We start from the raw sequence: 12494 nt of genomic DNA on the forward strand, positions 1-12494 counted from the left end.
GAAAGAGTCATTTACAGGACAGGTGAAATATATAATACAGGTTTATAATAAAGGCTTCTCAGCCCCTCACCCAGTACATACAGCACTTCAAATTCACCTGGTGTACAAGTTCTAGCCCTAGGCTGAATGGTATCAGTGACTACCTTGGGAATAACAAATTGGAAGCTTAGTCACTGGCTTCCAATTGCTTTCCTAACAGTCTTTAAACTGCCTCACTTGGGAAAGTCAAAAAGTAAGCAAGTATACACAGTAACATCTTGACCCAGCCAGTAGTAATGACAAATTAGCAATAATTTACTGGGGGCACAGAAATGAATTTGTTTTGTCATGTTTTTCATTAAGTACCCAGCACCTGAAGTGTAGCAAGTTCTAATACTAGGCTTCTAAAGGCATGCAGTTTTTTATACACATCTACTTCAAAGAATTTATCCCAAACAGCACAATCAAGGAAAAGATATTTCTGGAGGCACAGGAACAGCACAAGGAGTAGTTAAGTATATGCTGAGGGCTATGTCTGAGCAAGATGGTACACTTCATATACTGAAGCAGTGAATACTGTTAGAGTGCTACTCCCAAAAGGATAGTCTAAACATCAACACGCAACTCAACTGCATTGCTAAATATGGTTGTCTTTATTTTCTTTTCCTTGCCCAGCCCTATCTAAACATAAAATAAAACTACAGGACTGAAATTAACAACCCATTAAAATCAGCAATAAGTTATGAAAATCATAAAGCTTTTTTTTTTTTTTTAAGTAATTAAGGGTAGTTAAATTATTTAAAGTTTACAAAGTCCAAACAGCCAGGGGTAAAGTCTTCAAGAAGGCTTCTTAGGATAAGGGAGAGGACCAGAAGGGGATCTTGGAGTTCAAAAGACAAAGGGAACACATGACATCAAAGTGCAGGCTAGAAATTTCACTTAAAAGAAAATAACATTTATGAAAATATAAGAGCAACAATAGCACCTGCACAGTGGGATTGTGAGGAAGGAGAGACAGACTACCTGTAGGAAAATGGAAGCAAATCTTTACATTTAAATGAGACAAGTGCTGAACTTAACTATGTTAACTATATGATAGTGTGTGTATTTGCTATAGATAACAGATGGTTAAAAGCTGGTAAAAGGTAATGATTCTAAAAGAAAACAAAAACAGCATTGACCTTTTATTCTACCTAGCCCAGACCTCATTCATTTTGTGCACTATAAAGAGTGAGGAGTGAGGTGTTTTATCATTATCAAATGCTGCATCAAAATAGATGATTTTTTCCCCATGTGTGTTTCCACTATAAAAGACATCTATTTTTTTTTTTATGGACAAGCTTTAAAAAGATGTCATTTTGGTTTTCAACACATATAAACAGTTATCAAAATCTGAAATAAAAATGCTGCCGTGGCTCAGACCTTGGCCTGCTCATCTGCGTGTACAACTCTTCTGACCCACGCAGACATAGAGGCACGTGGAGCATTTTCCTTCTTGCTCCCCAGTCCATACTCATAGGCCTTGTGTGACAGAGGCTGTCATGCATGGACTGCCCCCATGCGGCCTAGTGGCGGTGGGGCTGGCGAGCTGGCGGTTGGGTGCCCTAGTGCTAACAATGCAGGATATGGTTAGCTTGCTTAGCATGGAATCCAACAGAAAGCTGAGCTGCATGATGATCCCTTTCAAAAGGCTTCATGAGAGTCTCTCCTTTTGCAGAGCATGGAGCATGAAATGAGCTTTTTTTTTTTTCTTTTCTTTTTTCCTTTTTTTTTTTTTTTTAAAGAATTGATCATCCACAGGCTTCATGATAAGCTGTCCCAGGGTATGTTTTAATAGGTCTTTAGTTATCAAAGATTAATGCCTGATTATCTTGTCTTTTAATTACTTTCAGTTTATTTTTAGGACCCTAAAGCTCAAGTAGGGTTCAGAACCCCATCCTAAAGTGTGTCTACTCAATGTATTATGAGCAAACTCGGAAAGAAAAAGAGGATAGAATCTCCGATGTCCTCTTTTAATCAACTAGATCAAACCAAGAAAATCTCACAAGTTTTCTGCTGCCATTAGAAACTGTGATCTTTCCAATATGAATATTATGAATATTTGTTCTGCTGGGGAGGCTCTGCCCCACTTTTAAGTATTTGCTTAAATATAGGTCTTTTGACCCTTTTGTTCAAGTATATTTTGTTTAGTTTTAAAGAGGAGACTGCATGAACCCAATTTAAGAGATTGTATTGAATTGGCCCAGTGAATATTTTGCCCTGCACTGTATGTCATGCTGGGTTCTAGGAAGTGAATGAAAGTTTGACACTGGCACTGGAGTAACCCTCGTCACTCCCAATACTCTGCAGGCTGCTGTGGTCATCAATGTCACTGATGCTGGTGGTACTTATATTGTCCACTTCTCCATGGGAGAACTCTGTGCTTTCAACATCCACTTCAATCTCCTCTGCCAAAGAGAAAAAAAAGGAAGGACATTAAACAAGGCACAAGGGAATGTGTTATCACATAGTTATACAACAAGCTTATCAGTCTCCAGAGAACAGAGGAACTAAAGGTGATGGGACACTGGGATATTTTGTGCAAAGGGGAATGTCTGGCATACAGTGGTAGTCTTAATTTAGGTAGCAAGTTTACTAAACCCTTTGACGCCAGTTTGTCTGGATCTCCCAATAAGGCACTTGACATATTTGGGAATTAGTGCTTAATATTAAAAGATCCCAACCCCAAAGGGTTCAACAACATCTGTTTTGCATTAAACCAAAAACTAATTCTCAGTGCTGTTTATCAGGGTTGCCTTAATGGGTGGGGGTGGGGAGAATACTGTATTGGCAAACTAGGAAACCTATCCATCCACACTTTTAGTGATTGCCACTGTACAAATAATTTCTAGGATTCATCATACAGATTTATGACTATACTCAGTAACTACAGTAAGCCAGTCATTATAAAGTAGACTTTGAGGGATTTGTCTTCCATTGTCTTGCATCAACTATAACTTGAAATAAGCACCTGAGATTTAAAAGTATGAGTCACAGTGAGGTCTATGGTAAAGACTACATTAAAGGCTTTCTGGTGGTGCTAGTTAGCTTCAAAAACCAAACATTAAAATAAAAAAAGAACAAAACAAAACTTAAATACTTATATGACCCAGCTATCAACAGAATCTTAACTATTAAATACTACATATATAATCACCAATGGCATATAAAAAACAGTTCACCATTTAAAGACAAAAAGCAGTTAAAAATTGTTTTCCCTCATAAGAACAAGAAGAAAGCTTGGGATTTTTCAGTTCTCTTTCAAACAGGCAAGCTCAAAGCATGGCATTTCATATCTGGCACTGACTTTAAGAGTTCACACCAATCACAACTACTTTAAGAGAAATGGGCTCCTGCTGAGGTCAAAAAGATGGGCAAAATTATTTCAGAGTATATACTGTTCTAAAGGGCTCATTGCTTCAAAAGTTTAGAGAATTGTGTTTGAAAATGCACGCAGCTGTACAAACAAGCTGTACAAACAATCTGGATTCATAACCGCTGGCTTCACATCCACAATACTCCAGAAGCCATTCAGGGTTTCCCAGCATCACAGAACACCCACCTACCCTAACTGGGAAATACATCAGGCATCCTATCCAACAGAGCATGCTGAACTTAATCAAAATAATGTGAAATGAGGGGCTGCTCTGGCAAATGGACCCAAGACGTTACCGAAAGCCCCTTTCCACTGGGAAAACGAGGTGGCGAGCCACGGACAAGAGGAGTTATTCCAAAAGGTACTACTAAACTAAGGTACCCTGGGAGCACTAAAAATGAGCATTACAGTGAGGAAGACACACACTCTGAAATTTTAAGGTGGAGTTAGGTACAGGACAGAGATAAAAGGAAGGAAAGTAAAGTCTGAAGACTTGGTAAGGTCATGTAGCTAGTTAGCAGTGAAGACTAGGACCAAGGTCTGCCTCCTCAGTACTTAGCAGGGGATTCTGCTACCTCGTGTCACTCATAAACAGTAGCATGTCTTCTGCTACCTTGTGTCACTCATAAACAGTAGCATGTCCTTGAGGTTCTTGCTTCGGCCTCTGGTAGGCAGACTTCAAAACCGACTGCCATAAAAACATAACATTTTATATAGAGGGTCAGCAGATGGCTTAGATGTTCGGGAGCTTGCTCTCACATGGTTGACTTCACAGTTCAAGTCCTGGACCTGGTGGCTTGAGGATCACACCGAGTGAGTGTGTGCCCACAATCCTGGGAGGAGAATGGAGAAGGGATTTTGGCATGGCCATCCTCCCTGGGAGAGGATTTCTCATCTTCCTCCCCTCTCCCTGGAAAGGGTACACACCTTATGGCAAACTAAAAATAAACCAAACAAAACAAAGAATCCTAGTAAAAGGGGTCAAAATCCATTTTGAAGACTCCTGAACAAATAGGACAGTTTGAACATTAAAAACAATGCAATGGGTTGGAACGCATTTAATCCATAAAAACAGGAGTTCTTGAGATAAAACACAGAACAACTGTGACCTTTGAAAGTTGTTCATTCAGAAAATTGGTAAAAAACCAATCATCCTTCTTTCTCTGTGTGAATTTACTTTCATCTAACCAAAAAGTTGATGAGGAAATAGTGTGTCTAGAAGAAAAACAGTTAATAAATGCAAGAGAGATGACAGAATTAAAATAATCACTTTTTTTAAGAGAGATTTTTGCTGTAAGGTACATGTGCTTAAGGGAAAGACAAAAAGTAAGAAATCACCCCCCAGGGAGAAGGCCACACCACAATCTCTTCTTCATCCTCTTGGAATCTTGGGCATGCATACACATGCTCTGGGCATGAGTTTTATTTTTTAGAGATATTTTTCTATAGGGTGCATGCACTCATTGGAGAGACAGAGAGAGACAAAAAGCGAGAAATCACCCCTCAGGGGAGATGTCCATGCCACAATCCCATCTTCTACACTCTCCCGAGATCTTGGGGATGCAAGCACATACACCCAGCATGAGTTGTAAGCTGCCAGGTCCAGAACTTGAACCACAGTTTACTATGTGGGAGTCCAGCGACATAACCATTACACCATCTCTTGTTCCCCTGGGGTGAGTTTTAAGCCGCCGGATCTAGGACTTGCACTGTGGTCAACTACGTGGGCGTGGACAACATAATCATTATGCCATCTGCTGGTCCCAGAATAATCACTTTTAAAACACCCAGTGAAATAATGAATGTTAAAATTATTAAATGAGGGGGTGGAAGGGAGGCACTCAGGGGAAAACATTTAACAGAAATAAGAATATAAAGTTATCTGTTGAAAATTATATAGTAGTATCTTTGACTTGATTGACATGCACACATGCATGCTTAGAAAAACCATACTGTATGCTGTAAAGATGTACAATGATTAAATGTAAATTTTAAAAATTATTAAGTGAAAGTCCAGTATATTTATATAAATGTATGATGATACTATCACCCAAACCTCCTGATTAATATCACTAAAAGCAGGACAGCTAGACCCAATATTGATACAACAGTAAGTACAAAGCACAGCTTAGGAAGTATTTTTGCCTCCCAAAAGGATCCCAAATTTAGTATCAAGCTACTAGATTTACCAACCAGTTGACAGGAAATATGGGGGACAGAACTTGTTAAATGACTCTGAGGATTCAATCATATACATTCATGGCTTTTTAATTTGCTATAGTGTGGTTGCAAGAGAGAGGGAGGGGGAGAGAGAGCATCCTCCGGGAGCACGATCATATCTCAGTCCCTCCTCTTCCTTCTCTTGGGAGGTGGAACATGCATGCACACACATCTGCTGTGTGTTTCAGGTTGCCAAGTCTGGGACTTAAACTGTGTGGTCGGCCATGTAGGGTGTAGTCACCTTAACTACCAGGCCACCAGCTGGCTCTCATTCACTTTTTTCTGCCAAAGAAGTTTTTTTGAGATGCTAGATATGCTAGATAGAAATCAGTTTCCAAAAGGGCATGAGGAAAAAAAGTTGGGGAGAAACACCTACTATGATTTTTTTTTTTTGAGAGATTTTTGCTATAGGGTACATATGCTCACAGAGAGACAGAGACAAAGAGAAAGCCAGTTACAGTGTGTGTGAAAGAGGAGGGTCTGAGGAAGGACATTTAGGGGAGGGACAGGGAGGCAAAGCATTAATGGCACAAAGAGGTGTGGTATTAGCTGTTGAAGATATTTTGTAGTTTTATCAATGGTACTAGGGAGAAATGTTCACCTGTTGAAATATCCATTTTGTAAGACAAATAATAATGTGATGGAATGTATGGAAAAAAATGAAATAAAAAAAAATAAAAATAAAAAAGGTATAATAGTCAAAGTAAAAAAAAGAAAAAAGAAATCACCCTCCAGCAGGGATGGCTATGCTGCAATCCCTACTCCTCCAGTCACCTCTCAGGATTTGGGGCATGCATGCACATGTGCCCAGCATTGAGTTTTAAGCCACCAGATATGGGACTCAAACTACATGGGAGTCTAGCAACATAACCATTACACTATCTGCTTGTCCCTGATTAAAAGTATCTTTTTTTTTTTTAAGAGAGATTTTTGCTATAGGGTGCATGTGCTCGCCAGAGAGGCAGAGACAGTAAGAAATCTGTCCCCAGAGGGATGGCCATGCCACAATCCCTTCTCTTCTAGTCTCCTCTTGGGATTATGGGCACACACACATGTGACTAGCGTGAGTTTCAAGCCACTGGGTCTGGGGGCTCAAACCATAGTCGACTATGTGGGAGTCCAGCGATGTAACCATTCTGCCATCTGCTGGTCCCCTGATTAAAAATATCTTAAAAGGGGGACCAGCAAGTGGCGTGGTGTTGAAGACTCTAAACTCTCTTATGGCCCACTGTGGTTCAAGTCCTGGACCTGGTGGCTTGCTTTCTCACTTTCCTTCTCTCTCTCTCACTCTGTCCCTTACTGGTCAAATTAAAATAAATAAATAAGTAAAGTTAAATAAGATAATTCTAAAAAATAAAAAGTATCTTAAAAGGCACATCAAATGCAATGTGGACTTTGCATCTTGATTCAAATATAGAAATGATAAGATGCCGTATCACAAGGTATTAGATGATATTAAATAAGATTATCTGATTTTATTAATTTTGTGGAGTATTATAGTAAGCACAATAATTATGTTTTTAAAAGTTCTGTTTATTCAAGACACATGAAATATCTAGGGCCAAAATGATATCTAAGGTATGATTTAAAACATTCCAGAAAAAATACTGAGGATAAGCATGGTGGAGAACAGGTGAAACGAGAATGACAAAATGTTACTATCGGCTCACTGGGAAAGTCATGATGCATTTCTGCATGGGGAAAAAAATAAAAATACATGACTTCCCTGCTGACCTAATTGCTATTCAAACTGGATGATAGGTACATGAAATTCATTATTTCTATCCTCTCTACTTTTGAGTATGTTTGAAAATTTCCATTGTAAAAAGTGAAAACAAAGAAAAAAATTAGAATTAGGGCCATCCAGGGAGCACGGTGGTTACGGCAGCTGGGTCGCACATGGCGGACTACGGGGTTTGAATCATATCCAGTAGGGCTTGCACAACCTGCCAGGGCACGTGTGCATGCCTAAAATCCCCAGAGGAGAAAAGAGGAGAAGGGATTGTGACGTGGCCATCTCCTAGGGGAGTGCTTTCTCACTTTCTCTGTTTCTCTTTCTCTCTCCAGAAGTCCACATGCTCTACAGCAAATTAAAAAATAATAATAAAAGTAAAAAAAAAAAAAAAACAATCTAAATTCAACACACAACTGTTCTTTGTCTAACACTTCAGAATCTTCAAGATCTCATGAGTTCTAGCTTCCCAAATTTAAGGCTTAGAATCGCCAGTGTTCACCTCTGAGATCTTTGTGTTGTTTTTAATCAGAGAGAGAATGAGCAGGAAGGCGAGAAATCGGTCTTTTTGATAGGGTTTTGCGATGTCGTGATCCTCCCGTCACAGTCTGCCAGTTCTCTCGGGTCACAGATACGTGCCACCATCTCGGCCTTTTAGGTGGGGTAGGAACCGAACGGAGTGTTCCCTGTGGCCTCAGACACTGCAGAGCGGTACGCTCCTGCTCGTGCCATTGTGGGTGGGCCTTCGGTCTTTTATTGCGGTGTGAGACCTGGTGTGTGGGAGCTGAGAGGAACAGATCAGTGAAATGCAGACGTTTCATTTTTGGTCGGTTTCTGTTCTTTAATTCTGGCAAAGACAAATGTTCTAAACCAGATGGAAAGAGACGTAAAGGGTACTTTATAAAGTATAAACATTAACATCACCAGTAATAAAACATAACATCATGTATCCTCCCGACACATGAACTGAGAAAGGCACATCGCTTCTGTGGTGAGCTCTGCTTCAAACGCATACCCCTCGATACTCATCTGAAAACATCAGACAAATCCCGGTTGACGGATAGTGTATCAAAAATCGGACAGTATTCTTTAAAAGTATTACAGCCATGAAAGAAAGACCAGAAACTATCTAATGCAATGTGGAATTCTGTACAGCCTTAGACCAAAGGACATTAGTGGGAAAACGTAAAATTTGAATCAAGTCTGAGGGTACTTAATACTATTGTATCAATATTATTTTATAGGTTTTTAGAACTGTCTTAATGTTATATAAAATGTTAACATTAGAGGAAGCTGGGTGAAGGTATCTGAAAACTTCTGTAGACAACTTAAAACTTTTCCTCTAAGTCTAAAATTACTTCAAAATAGAAAGTTAAAACAGAAACATATCCGAGAAAAAAAACCCAAGTTCTGTAGTTCACGTAGGCACTGTTAGAAAATGGTGTGACGGAGTAAAACCTGGAATGTAAAGTGCTGGCTGAAAGGAAAGCGAATACCGTGCCTCCCAACCTACCCTCCTAAAGCCAGACATAGCTGCTTAGGGTTTCGGTTAGAAGAGGCGCTCTGCCTACCTCGCTCTGAATCAGAACGGTCTGAAGAAATAGTCGATCCGATGCTGTCCATTCGTATTCGTTCCATCTCCTGAGGACCCTGCAGCTGTTCCAGTCGCCGCTTTAAAAATCTTTGTTCTCGTTCCAAGTTCTCAAGCTGGTGCTGGCTCTTCCTTTCAGCTTCTTCAAGTTTCTAAAATGATGATATTTATATTTGTGTATAGTCCAGTACAAACAATAAAACTGATTTCCACCTATCATCTGAAAACGTTTCTTCTTTGGCAGAAAGAATATTTAAGTACATGTATATGTATACGTAAAAATATACGTAAATACACATTTAGACACCAAAAATAGTTATGTCATTCTGTGTGTGTGTGTGTGTGTGTGTGTGATGAATTACATTATTTGAACAAGATGGACTTGTACAGTCTGTAAAGTAATCTCCGTGACAGAGAAACTTCCTCTGCAGTGTGGTATTTGATGGAAAAATACTGAGGGACACATTAAAATGAAGTCATCTCCACCAGAGGGCATAACTGCATTCCTTCTGGGAATCAGGAGGGTAATTGTTATTTTCCTAGCGTTCCCAGCTCTTCAAATGGCCACGCTGTCACAACAATTTAGTTTAATCAGGTTACGTTGCTCCCATCAGATTAGCTGATACAAGTTTTAGAAAGATTTCTCTTGAGGTCAGTTATTAAAGAGGGTGTGCTTAGCTAGGAATCCTTGCTAATAATCACACCAGGACCAAGAAGATCATCTGCAAATCTGAAAGTAAAAATTCTCACCTTGATGTGTGCTTTGGCTTTGTTGAGCAAACCAAGCGTGGTGTGCCTGGTGCAGTCTGGTCCTAGTGGGATTAGAACTTTTAAGCGTTCTAAACATAGGCGAAGATGAGCTCGTCTAAGAAAGAAAAATCAAATCAGTACAGTCTAGATATCCGCTAGAACCATCATGAAACCTATGTTTAAGACACACGAGGTGTGCTGATTTAGCCTATAACCTGTTACACCCAAATTCTTCAGTTTCAAAGTATCTGCGAGTGTAGGGGCAGCTATATTTCAGTCTGCCGTTTCTATGGCACCACGTAGACAACAGTCACTTCAGATGATGCCCAGTGGGAATCTGTCAGAGGTGGTTTATTTTTCAGCTCACCTCATAAACTGTCTCAACGGTATTAAAATGAAAGTACAAAAAAATACTAGGGCAATTGTGTTTGATCTTGAATGCCTTAAGACCACGGGTTTTTCAGCTGTGGTGCCCCAAGAGGATATAAAATGCTTCCAAGTTTTCATTTCCTCCTACCTTTTCCTAACACATATACTGCTGCCTCTCTGCCATTGTAGCTGTCCTACGGTGTGTTACATGTTATATTCTAGATTGAACCCTATGAAAAATTTGATATTCAACCGTTTCTCACTTATTAAAAGTGACAATTTCATATGATCCAACACAACAGAAAAAGTAAAATTCTGTGATCAGGATTAAACAAAATATATGGCCCTGTGACCAATTCTTGTCATTGAAATAACCCACAAAACAGTCTCTTACTTCATATCAAAGCAAACCTGCTCATTAGCTTAATTTTTATTTCTTTTTCTCTCTCCTCACTCCCTGCTTCCAAATTTCCTACATAAGATAAAAGGGTGACAAAATTCTTCACTGAAAGTCATTGTTTTCTAATCCACTCATCCTGTGGGAAAATTTCTCCTGAAAATGCTAGCAGATGGCCTAATGGATTTACTACCTTCCTTGTGCTCTGAAAAGAACTACAGGTCCAGTTATGGTAGCATCACTATGGTAGCATCACTGAGGCCAACACAGGAGGTCTGGGTTCAATTCCCAGCCCTTCATAAGCTGGCTGTGGTGGTGCCCAGCTACTCTGGAGACTAAAGCAGAAGGATCTCAAGCTTGGGACCAACATGAGCAATAAAGAGAGACTCATACTGAAGGAGCTGATTGTGGTGGCCTGTGCCTGTGGTCCCAGCTACTTGGGACACTGATTGACATAGAAGGACATAGTGAGACCTTATCTAAACCACACACACACACACACACACACACACACGAACTATAGTCATAGTGATGACAGTGAGTTCTACGTACAGTTTCATCCTTAAGCAATACGGTCCACGTTTTTGGTCCTGTACTTCATAAGGCATAGTATAATGCAGCAGTTAAGTATATCTGAAAATATGGGGCCAACAGGTGGCATGGTGGTTAAGGCACTGGACTCCCACATGGCGAACCACAGTTCGAGTCCCAGACCTGGCAGCTTACGCTCTCTCTGTCTTTCCCTGTCTGTCTCTGGTGAGCACATGTGCCCAATAGCAAATTTAAAATAATAATAATGATAATAATAAACAAAATTTAATAATTTTTAAAAAGAGTATCTGAAAATAAAACCTCTAAATGTATTCATAGTTTACTCCAACTCCTTTATGAGCTATAACTAAACTTTTAGCAACTGCTTCAATTGCACCAGAAGCAAAATACACCCTCCATTTTCTTCTTAAGCAGCACCAAATGGTTTTATTAGCTCACCCACCAAACCATGCTTTCTCTATATTAATACAGAAGAAAATATGTCAAATGAGACTCTCAAATGCTAGCAATTGGGAAGGGGGTAGAAGGTGGTGATAAGAACCCATTTATGTCACTGACAAGCAAGAATAATTAAGGGCAGTGAGGTCAGAGGATTGGCTAATGAATTGACGAGATTCTTTCGGCATCCCACTAGCCCAGCTATAGTTAAAGGTCTATCAGCATTTCCATCCCAAATCTCTTTATTGAGTTCAATACCTTAACTCTGTTAACTGACTCCAGGCTGAATCCTGACATACCTGACGTGGGTATAGGAATGGTTTTAAATTAAAGGTTTATCAGTGGATTCCCCTTAAGGATACTTCACTATTTTAAAGTCATTTTCTTCCCTTACGCTACCCAGTATAGGACCTTTAGCAACATTTTCATTTTTAACTTCAAAATTTCCTAGACAATGAATCTCAAGTGATCAGAGTACTCTTGCTAAGCAGAAAAAAAGGGAGGAAACACAAAAACTAAGGTAAAAGTGCCTTCGCTTTTTAAGAGTTTTTTGTTGTTGCTGTTATAGGGCGCATGTGCTCAGCAGAGAGGGAGAGAGAAAGGGAAAGTGAGAAATCACCCTCTAGGAGGATGGCCACGCTTCAGTCCCTTCTTTTGCATTTTCCTCTTGGGATTTTGGGGGCACACACACGCACACACACACACACACACACACGTCCAGCGTGATTTTCAAGACACTGGGTCTGGGACTTGAACCGTGGACTTAGCCATATGGGATCCAGCTGCCTTAACCTCCATGTCATCTGCTGGCCCTGTGCCTTTAAACTTTTCATTATCATGGAGCTGGCAGGTGGTGTGGTGGTTAATGGTGCTGGAATCCCACATGGCCAACCATAGTTCGAGTCCTGGACCTGGTAGCTTGCTTTCTTGCTTTCCCCTTCTCTCTGTCTCTGTTTGGTCAAATAAATAATAATAATAACAGATGGAATTAAATAATTTTTTTAAAAAAACACAAAAACAAGACTTTTCATTATCATAGCATATGACTAAC

The 12494-nt window shown here is 39.8% G+C and overlaps 1 protein-coding gene across 1 annotated transcript in view; it reads right to left on the bottom strand.

Annotated features, from left to right (window-relative positions):
• Positions 1–609: 609 nt before the first annotated feature.
• MXI1 (MAX interactor 1, dimerization protein) overlaps positions 610–12494 on the bottom strand; it is a 117803-nt gene continuing 105918 nt past the window's right edge. The window contains exons 6-8 of the mRNA XM_006161615.3: positions 9688–9802; positions 8918–9089; positions 610–2426 (exon numbers count right to left, since the gene is read on the bottom strand). Coding sequence (XP_006161677.1) covers positions 2263–2426; positions 8918–9089; positions 9688–9802 — 451 coding nt within the window. The 3' untranslated portion in view covers positions 610–2262. The remainder of the gene's footprint in view (positions 2427–8917; positions 9090–9687; positions 9803–12494) is intronic.

Source organism: Tupaia chinensis, unplaced genomic scaffold (genome assembly GCF_000334495.1).
Source record: "Tupaia chinensis unplaced genomic scaffold, TupChi_1.0 Scaffold138666_1, whole genome shotgun sequence".
Taxonomy (NCBI): domain Eukaryota; kingdom Metazoa; phylum Chordata; class Mammalia; order Scandentia; family Tupaiidae; genus Tupaia; species Tupaia belangeri.